The sequence below is a fragment of the Panthera pardus genome, unplaced genomic scaffold, assembly GCF_024362965.1.
Source record: "Panthera pardus isolate Hobbes unplaced genomic scaffold, ASM2436296v1 HiC_scaffold_10, whole genome shotgun sequence".
Taxonomy (NCBI): Eukaryota; Metazoa; Chordata; class Mammalia; order Carnivora; family Felidae; genus Panthera; species Panthera pardus.
The window spans coordinates 61,104,401-61,117,207 of NW_026526655.1; the positions used below are offsets into that span (position 1 = coordinate 61,104,401).

The 12,807-nt window shown below is 31.7% G+C and overlaps 1 protein-coding gene across 6 annotated transcripts in view; it reads right to left on the bottom strand.

Moving 5' to 3' along the window:
• The window catches only part of DYNC1I2 (dynein cytoplasmic 1 intermediate chain 2), a 58,774-nt gene that overhangs the window by 26,766 nt on the left and 19,201 nt on the right, over positions 1–12,807 (bottom strand). For 4 of the 6 annotated variants that reach the window (XM_019459479.2, XM_019459473.2, XM_019459500.2 and 1 more), the window contains exons 5-6: positions 9,790–9,849; positions 7,882–7,997 (exon numbers count right to left, since the gene is read on the bottom strand). In XM_019459479.2, coding sequence (XP_019315024.1) covers positions 7,882–7,997; positions 9,790–9,849 — 176 coding nt within the window. The remainder of the gene's footprint in view (positions 1–7,881; positions 7,998–9,789; positions 9,850–12,807) is intronic. The other 2 variants (XM_019459510.2, XM_019459532.2) reach the window with 1 other exon arrangement.

The following is a 12,807-nucleotide window of genomic DNA, read 5'->3' on the forward strand; positions in this document are numbered from 1 at the left end:
TTTGTTAAGCTGAGGAAAGGAGTCTACAGAGCAAGTTTTCTCATCTATTATCTCACATTACATTTAAGAGACATCTGAGTTAAGAATAAGCGACAAAGTACACTTTGAATTATTTTAAAATATTATAACACATTTAACAGGTAATGTGTAACATTCTAGAGAATCCTCACTAAACACTGATACTTTTTAATCTATCACTTATCACAATTAATTCTCATTATGAAGTGAAAAACAAATCCCATCATTAGTGCATTAATGTTATTTAGGAAATACATTTGTTGTCTATAAATTTATTTTGTATTTTCATTATATTGGTGTGCCCTATTTTAAGATAATTTAATGTCCTATGGAGTATTCCTAAATTACACAGTAGGTTGATTATTCACGGTACAAAGGAAGTTGCCACCAAGTTCTAAAAATTAGAAAATTTGTTACATATAAAAACATAATTTTCAAAAATTCAACTTATGAATAACTTCACAAAATCTTTCATAAACTATTAGAGGGAAATGCTTTCATCATTAGTTTTAAAATATAAATTAGATATAAATAGTTTTCCTTTAAAAATTTCTAGATCAAAATCATTTGACCCACTTCATTTCAACCCATTTGTCCTTAATCTCATCTACTTACACCTTATTCTTTAAAATCAATATTAAGAGAACCTTATGTTGGGACAAAGCTTCATGAATGGATCAACAGAATCCACTCCTTTTATTATTTTTTTAAATAACATAGAGTGATATGCAAGGTCACTTGGATTTCCTTAATAATTTAGAGCTTCAACAAAGGAAGATATATAGCAGACTTTTTAATCAGGAAATATTTTGAATACAGATCTAATGCTAACTTGGGGGGAAAATAAGAAAGAAGTAAAATTTCAATTATACCATTTAACACAATTTGTCTCTCTACATGGTCTTTCTTATACAAAATTCAGATTTTATCTAGGCAGTAGTGGCATCATTTACATAGATCCTGAGATCTATGATGTCATAAATATTACATTTTTCTCAAGCCATAATTTCAGATATGCTGATTAATGGTCTTTAAGATTTAGAACAAACGCTTTAATTTTCAATTATATTTACATTCTCACAGATTCTCTAAGGGTCAAATGAATTTATTAAATACCTTACTTATTCCAGAATTTAAAAAAGAAAAATCAATTTTGGACAAGGGTAGTATCAACAAGAAGGCCCACAAATTTAGTCTACCTGGTAAGCGTGGATTACTGATAGATATTGAGATGATGCAATAAAAAAAACTTAGAGCTGTTTACATATAATACTTTTCTATACATTATAAATACTAATTGACGTTTCTGAGGAAAAATATCTGGTTACTAAACCAACACCAAAAGAAATTGTAAAACTCCACACAGATAAGAAATTGGAATAGCGTAAGAACTGCACTTCAGGGGAAATCAAAAGCCACGTTCTGGTTGTGGCCCTAGTATTCACCCACACTGTAAGGACAGGCTTGTCAATTAACTACCTCAGGCCTCAGTTTCCTCTGATGTAAACAAACTGATTACATTAGGTGACAGGATTTCTTCCTCTTTGAAAATCTGTCTAAAAATAGCAACAAAAAAATTCATCCTGAAAAGGTAGGTAAGAAAAAATAATTCTATTTTCAAAAGAGTTAGACTTCTAAAAGGTAAGGGAAGAAAGTAACTTTTCCAGCAGTTTATCTGTGGGCACCATAAGAAGCTTTTTACCTGCCGAGAGAGAAATTGACTGAGGTCACATGTTCCTAGTCAATTTCATTCACAGTAGGTGCTTTAAGACAGCAAAGCACCTCAGTTCAGAAACAGTGCTACCAACTTACAGGGTAAACTTGAAACCAAGAAGATGGCTAGAATGGAGAAAAAGAAAAACAAAGCAAAAAACCAAACCAAAACAAAACACCCACTGCTTTTTAAAATAATAGATTCAGCCTTTAAAAAAAAAAAATGGTAGAGTTAAGCCTAACACCAATTTTTATCTTCAATTTAGTAACTCATATTACTTCTGCACTGATTACACTGCCTACCCAAGTTTAATTTACTGTCTGCTACACTCAAATTGTAATTTCAGCAATTCTGTCTCATGGTGAGTTTGGGAATTTGTTACATAATTCTTAAATGGAAACCAACCAGGCTAAGTTTGAGAACCACTGCATTAAAAAAATGGATGAGTACAAGTACAGTTCAGCACAAAGTGTTTTCATTAAAAAACCTTAATTTCAGCTTTTTTTCTTTCTTTCTGAAACTTTCCCAAATTGGGAAAAGAAACTTAATATAAGAGCCCTAGACATGAAAATAATTATAATAATACAGAAATGATTTCATTTTTATCAACAGCTCCAAAGGGCAAGGATGGCCCTATGGTAGCAGGATAAGTTTCTCATTCTCCTTCACTTACATAACTCAACTTGAAACAACAACAACAACAAAAATGACTTAGTGCCTTCATATACAGTGCATACTCCATAAAATTGTAGAATAGTGAATACTTGTTAGGTTGCAAATAGGACCTTTATTAATTGTAGTATCTAGGTCTAGTCTGCATAAGAACATTTAAAAGGTAGTACTGCTGATGCAGACATAATCAATAGAAACTAGGCTGAGTTCAAGTATCTTGTCACTTCAACTTCAATAAGAAAAATTACACATAGCACTATGAAAGATCAAAGCTGTTTATTCATTACTTAGACAATTACTATAAAATATTATCCGGATGCAGATATAAATTTAGCACATTATGGTCATTTTTCATTAAAAAAAAAAAAGAAATGTAACAAAAGGGGAGGTGCTATTTAATAAAACTTTTGTTTCAGTGATACATCTGTACCCACGTCTGTACTGTATTATACTATAAATTGAATTTTTATCATAGGTTACTATTATGAAAAGTAGCAAATGCTGCTTTAGTGGCAGCATGCGAGAGAAAGTACATCTTAGAATCAGACTTGGTTTAGAATCTTAGCTACTAGCTACATGACCCTTCATAAACTATCTCCTTCAGTTTTACCTTCTTCATGTGTAAAAAGAACCAATATTTGGTGAGAGGATTAGTGATAACGTGAAGTGCTTACACTATACCTGACATGTAGCACTCTTTGCTGTTGAAATTTTCAGCTATTAAACATAAAGTTTGAAGAACTGTTTACAAATAAATAGCTAAAATAATATATTTGAAAGATGCTAACATGTTCAATTTTGTTCAAAACATTCCGAGGGATACACAGGAACATAAAATAACACCACATTAGTATCTACGTAGTTTGTCACAATGGAATCCACAAAGGCTTTAAGGAGAATCTATAATGGTTTCATTTATAGATCTAAGAGCAAATAGAGATTAGAAAATTATATAGTCACATTAAACCAAGAACTGAGACTAATCATACTTTTTCACCAATTTCATCAATAATTATACTGTAGCATTAACACTTGAAAATAACCCATTTTCCAGTAGTTACTTCCAGAGTAAATGCATGAAAATTAATAACCCAAGTAAGCAAAATTATTCTCCACAGTAGATATAAACAATTAATTCCTTCACCAAATATTATGTTCTTACTACATGCCAGGCACTATTCCAGACCAGGTATTACAGCAGCTAAGAAGAAACAGTCCTTATTATGCTCATGGAAAATCTGACAAAGTTTGATGATGCTAAAAGCCTTGCTCCAAATAATTTAAAACTGAAAAGAATACAGTTTATTTTGTGCTTCTGGATCATCAGCCTATCTAACAAATCATGATCTTTCAAATTTTTAATTACTTGCAAAATAAAAATAGGAAAAAGAATTTTGTAAAAATGCCAGTCTTATACAGCTATACATTCAAATTAGTTCAAAGGCAGTAAGTTACATGTTCACACTTAAAAATTTACACACAGGGGCACCAGGGTGGCTTAGCCAGTTAAGCATCTGACTTCGGCTCAGGTCATGATCTCATGGTTCATGGGTTCAAGCCCCACGAAAAATTTAAAAAAATAAATAAAAAATAAAAATTTATACACATCTCAAAAATTAGCAATTAAAATGCAAATTTCAAACAGGATATAAAACCATATGTGTATATATATTTGTGTGTGTGTGTACATATACACAGAATTTTTGAAAAAATAGATTACAGAAAACTGGAAATATTAACAGCGGCTATTACACAATGGAATCGTGTATCCTTTATACACATAATATCCTTTATACACATAATATTTTTTAATATATATCCTTTATACACATATTTTTTAATATATAATTTGTAAAATTGGTTTCCATACAACACCCAGTGCTCATCCTACACATAATTAAAAAAAATTTTTTTAACGTTTATTCATTTTTGAGAGACAAGCGTGAGCAGAGGAGGGGCAGAAAGAGAGGGAGACACAGAATCCAAAGCAGACTCCAGGCTCTGAAATGTCAGCAAAGAGCAGACACAGGGCTTGAACTCACAAACCATAAGGTCATGACCTGAGCCAAAGTCGGACACTTGACCGACTGAGCCAACCAGGCACCCTATATATATATTTTTAACTGAAGTGTAATTGTCACAAATATCCTATTAGTTTCAGGTATACATCATAGTGATCTAATATTTTTATACACTACAAAATGACCCCAACAATAAGTCTAGTTACCATCTGTCACTATGTGAAGTTATAATATTGAGTATATTCTCTATGCAGTAATTATATTCCCATGACTCATTTATTTTATAACTGGTAGTTTGTACCTCTTAATCCCCTTCACTTATTTCACCCACCCCCAACATGTGCCCCCTCTGGTAACCAACAGTTTGCTTCCTGTATCTATGAGTCTGTTCGGGTTCTGTTTCGGGTTTTTTATTGTGTTTTAGACTCCACATACAAGCGCAAACATACAGTAACTTTCTCTTATTTCACTTAGCATAATACCTTCTAGGTCCATCCACGTTGTCACAAAAGGCAAGAGCTCATTCTTTTTATGGCTGAGTAGCATTCCATTGTTTATATACACACTACATCTTCTTTACCCACTCATCTATAGATGTACACTTAGGTTGCTTCCATATTTTGGACTATTGTAAACAATGCTGCAATGAACATAAGGGTGCATATAATGTTCAAATTGGTGTTTTCATTTTCTTCTGATAAATACCCAGAGTGGAACTGCTGGATCACATGGTGACTCCATTTTTAAGTTTTTGACAAACCTCCACACTGTTTTCTAGAGTGGCTGCACCAAGTTACATTCCCACCAATAGTGTACAAAGGTTCCCTTTTCTCCACATGCTCACCCAACATCTGTTATTTTTTGTCTTTTTGATTCTACCCAATATGACAGGTGTGAGGTGATATCTCACTGTAGTTTTGATTTGCACTTCCCTGATGACTAGTGACGTTGAACATCTTTTCATGTGTCTATTGGCCATCTGTATGTCTTCTTTGGAAAGAGGTCTATTCAAGTCCTCTGCCCATTTTTTAATTGAGTTTATTTTTATATTGTCTAAGTTCTTTATATATTTTGGATATTAAACCCTATTCAGATGTATGATTTGTTAATTTCTTTTCCCATTCGATAGGTCACCTCTTTGGTTGATGGTTTCACAAAAACTTTTTAGTTTAACGTAATCCCATTTGCTTATTTTACTTTTTGCTGCCCTTGCCTGAGGAAACTGGTCTAAAAAAATATGGCTAAGACTGATGTCAAAGAACTTACTGCCTATGTTTTCTTCCAGTCCAGGAGTTTTATGGTTTCAGGTCTTATACTGAAATCTTTAATCCATTTTGAATTTATTTTTGTGTATGATGAAAGATAGTATCCTAGTTTCATTCTCTGTATTTTCTAAATTCTCTATGATATACTACTGTAATAATGAGAAAAAAAATTATTTTAAAAAAACAAAGAACTCTTCACTTAAACTCAATTTAAGTCTACTATGATGGCACTGACCAAAATTCCTTCAGAATGCTTTACATTTCAAACATTCCAAGATGCATTTCATAATTATGATGGAATAACTAAAAATAAATCTCCAAATTATTAGATGAAGAAAGACAGCCTAATATACTTTTTAAATGAGTCATTGTGCCCTAATTTTGGTTATTTTGCTCACTTTTTGAGTTAACATATCTAATGATGTAGCTTCAGAGAGATATTAAAATACTTGAATATACTAATTAATAAAATATTATTTTCCAGAAATTACGGAATCCTGCAGTATTAGTATTCTCCATACTGATAGTTCAACACTTTATCTTTCCTTTTTTAAGTTGCTTATGTCTTTAGTTTACCATCAGTGGCTTTTTTTTCTAGTAAGATGAGGATTTTTCCACCTGTGAAAGCAATCTTACCAATCAATGGAGCAATAGAACTGAGAAAAAGTATCCATAGAAATGAACATTTGCATGATCAAGTAAAAAAAAAACTACTTACGATAAAAATGTTACCCTGATTTCCTCAAATTTTTCCAAGCGTAATAGTATGGTTTTTTGGGGAACAAGAGGAAAGTCAACAAAAAAGTTTAAGGTATTTATTTCATTTCCATCCTTAGTGGGCAGGGAAAGGAGAGTTGTTAAAAAGTGCATGTGATAATCTACTATTAAATAAAAAAAAGACTTAAACAGGTATATCCTAATACCTTTTGAGGTATATATAAACATGAAAATTTAAAGATTTTCTTTGGTAATAGCCAGAGGTTTCAAGGATTTTTTTCTCCTTTTTGTTTACTTGTATTTTCTAGACTTTCTGAAGTGAATATTACTTTTGTTTCTCCTTCAGGGAGAAATACAGCAATGCAACTAAAATTTTAAAAATTTGATAAGTAACATTTTAATGTTTGATATTCCATTATTAAATAGGAATCTTCCTGGCCAAAGAGAAAAAAATGTTCCTTATGCACAGATTGCTAAATGGAAAATTTATTACAGGTCCAAAATCCAAAATATCAACAACTCTAAAATCCATAACTCATTTGGTGGTAAACCGTGACCACAGATAAAGCTATTTACAATTATTATTTATCTTACTTAGTTTGAACAGTCATATCTTCTGCTGCCAAAATATTAATGTCCAAGATGCTGCTGGAGTATTTACTTATGGTACATCTACTTTGCTAGTAACTTTTCCAAAATCTGACAAATTCTGAATTTGAATACATATATGGCTTCAAAGGTTTCAGATAAGAAACTGTGGATCTTATGTAAACCTCTTTTGTGTCATAAATTTATTAGCCTCACTGGAAAACATAAGAACTAGCATATTAACTTCATGCTTGAATCATTAACTATCTGATGAGATTTTAAAAATTAGTCCCTAATGTAAAAAAGGTAACTCCTTCTGGTTTAAGAATCAAAGGACTCCACATTCAATGTCTGTGTATACTGCTCTCCATTACGCACAGATTAAAGATTGCTTATAAACTCAATATAATTGAGCCCTTAGATCACAAAAGAAAAAGTTTAAGAATTAGGTGTAGATTTGTTCATTAATACGAATAACAATGATAGCGTATCAGAATATACATGCTCTACAGAAAATAATTTACATGGTTTCATTTACTATGCGATATACTATTTTAGAGGATTATGCTCAGTGACAGAGAAATAGATTGCTAACCTTTTCTGCTTCTAAAACAGCACATATCAATGACAAAATGAGGATTAAAAAACTCAAGTTTATGCCACTATAATTAAAAACCATAATCACAGCTTATAGTTTTATTAACTTCTAGAAGTTTTAAAACTCTAAGAAACAAATACATCAATACAGAAACCTTAGTGTATTAGTTTCATATTTCCCTAAGAAAATATGCCAAAAAAAAAAAAAAAAAAGGAAGAGAAAAAAAGAAAGAATCCATTTATTCAATATGGAAGCTTAATGCTCATCATATTAAGGATAGATATTCACCTTCTTTGGGCTGAGCCATAACTGGAGTCTGAGTTTCCTTTGTATATGTGACGATTTCTCGAGGAGGAAAGTCAACTTGTGTAATTTTAGCCATTCCAAGTTTAATAGGTCCTCGTCTAAATAAAGACAAATGTTTTTAAATACAACAAATGAAACATTTTGACTACATCAAATCATGTTATTTTGGAAAATTAAGAATTAAACATTATGTGTCCAACACTATAATTTAAAACCCTGTTTTATTCAAGAAATTTTAGATGAACAATGAATTGGCTTCATTTTAAGAAAAGAAATTTAGAAGGTAGCAAAAACAAAGATATTTCTGAATCATTCATTTATTTTTCACCTTAAAATGGAAAATAATTTAGTTTCTTAGAGCAAATGTGTGCATAATAGAGTAAGAGGATAGGAATTTCAGAGTGGACTGCTAAATACTGTTGGTTATAAGAAATGCTCTTAGCAGGAGGATAGGAATCTTGACTTTTCTGAAGAGTCAGGTATACAGACCTCACTCAGTCCACATTTCATTTCCTTCATCATTAGGAGACTTCAGCTTTAAAAATGGAAAATAAGTTTCTCTTGAAAGCCTTTTTTCTACTTTGCAGAAATTGAGAATCATAAAGTCAATTTAAATTAAAAATTTTAAATCTCTAATCTCTGCATGGTCAGTACTGTCCTTGATTCACACATGGACAAACTATAGTACAGACTGTCTATACTTGAACTAAAGTAACAGGTATTTTGAATACCATAAAACTACTAAAGTCACCTTCTGTTTTAAACAGAGGGAATACATTCTTTTTTGATAAACAAAAAAAGAGAACTGTAACTGAGGAAAATGGATCAAATAAAAAATATCTTTTTTTTTGGTTTATTAGAATATCTAAATTCTAAATCAAATAATGTGGTATGCTTACAAACTCCCAAAGAAATTCTCAGTTATAAGACTGTCTTAAAAGAACATCTAATAAAAGCACTGCTGTAACTTCTAGAATATCAAGCAGGGTATGTATGCACACATACATACATACACACACAGGGTACGTATACACACATACATACATACACACCCATGAATACATATATATACATATATACGTAATATAGTAACTTTTCTTATAAAACATCATTTTCAAAATCTTATACAAAAAAATAAAATTAGTACATTAAATGGATTAATTTTCTCTAAGGTTCTAAATGTGGGCCATAATAAATTTTTAATGTGTTTTCCACTTTAGGAATTATCTTAGCTTCAAAGGGAAAAAAATGCATAATCAAAGAATTAAGTGGGAAAACTTACTCTGACTTTAGACATAATTCCAAAAGGTGTTGGTCATGTGTTTTAGAAGGTACAAATTATCAGTGTAAAACAACTATCTGAGTAAGGAACAATGGCATCTATAAACATTTATAATTTGACTGGAATAAATAAATGAGTGAATGAATGAATTAATGAATAAATCAATACAATCTGGGGCCACGGTATAGATGACCAACAGCTCTGTTCCTCTTGAAACCTTCTAAGGAAGGAATCATCAGGAAATATTAATACAGGAAAATAAATTAATATTCATATCTAGTAACCCAGAAAAGTTTCAATTGTATGTAGAACATATATCAGAAAAAATCTAGGAAGTTTGTAACACAGCTTAGAAAATTTTACATCAAAAACACAGAAATAAAAAAAAGGACTTTGGAACTTAAACAGGTAAACTTAGGGTACCTAAAAAATCATATACATAAAATATTTCTTTCACTAATGATAGAGGATAAATGAGGTGTCACAGTAAAATATTAACTCTTTCCCTAACTGTATAATGTACATTAGAAATTTAAGTAAAATTAGGACAGTTTCACAAAGAATCAAATTAACTATAAAAGAGGGAAGGTAAAAAATCTATTCAATACCCCAAATCGGAATCTGAGTGAAGCTGAAGAACTGATGGATCTGTATCCCAATGCAGCGTCCTAAACGGTTGTAGGACAACCATGAAGCGTTAGCAAAAAAGGCCATACGTTAGTCAAGCAAATACATTCTATGAATAGGTAAGCTAAAATACTATTCACAATTAAAAACCACATGTTCTGGTTAGTATGAAAAAAAACACGAGGTATCACTCAATGCTTAGTGCATGCCATAAGCATAATGTGGTTAAAGATGCAAACACACAACCCAGAAGAGTTAAAGGCAGTATTTTGAGACTACAGGAAACTAGTATTGCATAATAATGGACAAGAACAGCCAAAGCATACAACACAAATAATATATTATTTTTGGATATCAAGTTAGGCTATAAAAATAGCCAAACTTTTAATTTTCTTAATTAAAAAAACATTAGTAAAAACATCTTAGTTAACATATTATAATCTTGCCCAAAGCATTAAATGTGTGCAGGAAATTGTCATATTGGTAAAGGAAATGAATCAACACATAAGCCTTTTGGTAAGAAAACCAAAGACTATTCCACTGGGATACAAAAAAGCTAAAGTTTCCAAAATGTGACCCCTATGTAATTTATGGGTTAAGCACTGCCTTGGGCTTACATGTCATCTGCTTTAGAAAGCAACTAAAGATTTCTGTCTCTAGGAAAAGATAAATTTTTCCAGGAAAAGTGTTTTATGTTCAAAGGACTTACCTAAATAAACTCTTAAAGAATATTAATTCTAAATAAATATTTGGTTGTGTTTTAGCCTTGCCTACTGGATAAATAACTTACATGGGACCTTTTCCACTTAAGCCAAATCTTATATGACTAAAACAAAAGGTACTTTATCACACTGGCATTCTTATAAGTTAACAGTATATAAGATAATTAGGTATAGTACTATATGATGCTCATAGTCCTTCATAAAAAAGTTAAGCACAATATATTCAGTACTACCATTTTTGTCAGATGTTTCTCATTTATATAAAGTTATAACATATAACTAAGATAGCTATAATATTTAAATACAACAAATCGTTTCTATACTTTACTTCCTATATAATTTATCAATAAAAACTTTCAGATGAATTGAGCTAGGGAAATTCTTCATATTAGAAATATAAAGATTCTGGGATTTAAACAGGATTGTGTATAATGTATGTAAAGGTCACTCTGAAGATCTACTTTGTACTAAAAGCAATGAACAGCAACAAACTTAGGCTTTGTTGAATCAGAGGGGGGTTCTATGAGCTGCTCTCCAAGGAATGTTCTGTCCACAGCCTTTACATTATATGAGAGGGATAACTGTTATCAGTGACATACAGCTCCTTATTGAGGATGCCATTTAAGTCTAAAATTAAGAAAAACTTTGCCTCAAAATACAGCCATTACTGAAAATACATTGTATAACATACAGAATTATATTAAAGGCATCAATAGACATATAAAGTGAAATTCCAACATAATCTAAAAGCCTGAAAGAAAAACTCATCAAGAATGGAAAAAGGAACACAAAGTATGGATTACCCAACTGAGTAACTGTCAGCGAAATTTTAGACATAAGAGAAGTGCTAAGAGAACTAGAAACTTAATGAAATGCAACTCCAAATCTACAAAGTTAGAGAGAGAACACTTTTCATGGCCTTTTATATTTATTCGTAAATTATAACCAGGCCCAACAGAAATTTTTGGCATTTAGAAATAGTGATTCAGATATGTCTTAATACCATACTTGGTAATGTCTAATGTATCTTTTCCTACTTCTTGAGTGTACTAATCTTGGACGTCTTGCCAAGTAAGTGCAGAGGTTCATACATTTCACACATCTTCATGTATTTTTCCGTTGATACTTTTTATTCTCTTCATTTTTTCATTACCAACATGCCTGCTCAGTTCAAGTTCATTCTGTTTCATTCTCAGATCTTAGCATTCTTTTCAAACAGATTTTTTTTTAATGTTTTATTTATTCTTTTTTTTATTTTTATTTTTATTTAAAAAAAATTTTTTTTTAACGTTTATTTATTTTTGAGACAGAGAGAGACAGAGCATGAACGGGGGAGGGTCAGAGAGAGAGGGAGACACAGAATCTGAAACAGGCTCCAGGCTCTGAGCGGTCAGCACAGAGCCCGACGCGGGGCTCGAACTCACAGACCGCGAGATCATGACCCGAGCCAAAGTCGGATGCTTAACTGACTGGGCCACCCAGGCGCCCCTGTTTTATTTATTCTTGAGAGAGAAAGAGAGAGAGAGGCAGATAGACAGACAGAAGATGAGTGAGGGAGGGGCAGAGCAAGAGAGGGACACAGAATCTGAAGCAGGCTCCAGGCTCTGAGCTGTCAACACAGAGCCTGTCAGGGCTCAAACTCACAAGCTGTAAGATCATGACCTGAGCCAAAGTCAGATGCTCAACCAGCTGAGCCACCCAGGCACCCCTTAGCATTCTTTTTAAAAGCCATGTATTTAGAAATGCTATTATTTCACTGCCAATAGCACCAATTAATCAACAAGATTAACTATCTCTCTACTATGGAATCTGGAGATGATGCAGAACTCATAGTTTTTACTCTTGTATGTATACATATATACATAAAAAAGAACATACACAGCTCTCTTGAAAATTAATGATTAAAACTGAGTCTGTGCTCTCAAAGTGGACAATGTATGTAGTACGATTAAAAAGATAACAAGGTCATCTCACTCAAAAAGAGGAATTTTTTTCCTCCCGTTAAACTTCGAAGAAACTAAATTTTATATTCATTATCTAATAAGAACAAATGCCTCTGAAGATATTTAAGTACCTATTTTCTTGTTTTATTACTTACCATTAAAAACCTATACTTTAAACTTAAACACAAGTTAGCACACTATGCTTAGAACTTTACAGTACAGTGAATATCTTAAAATTAATTATGTAATCACTAGAATGTAAGTTCCATGAAGGCAAGGGCCATGAATATTTTATTTTCTGTGGTAACCTATACAGTATTTAACATTAAATTGG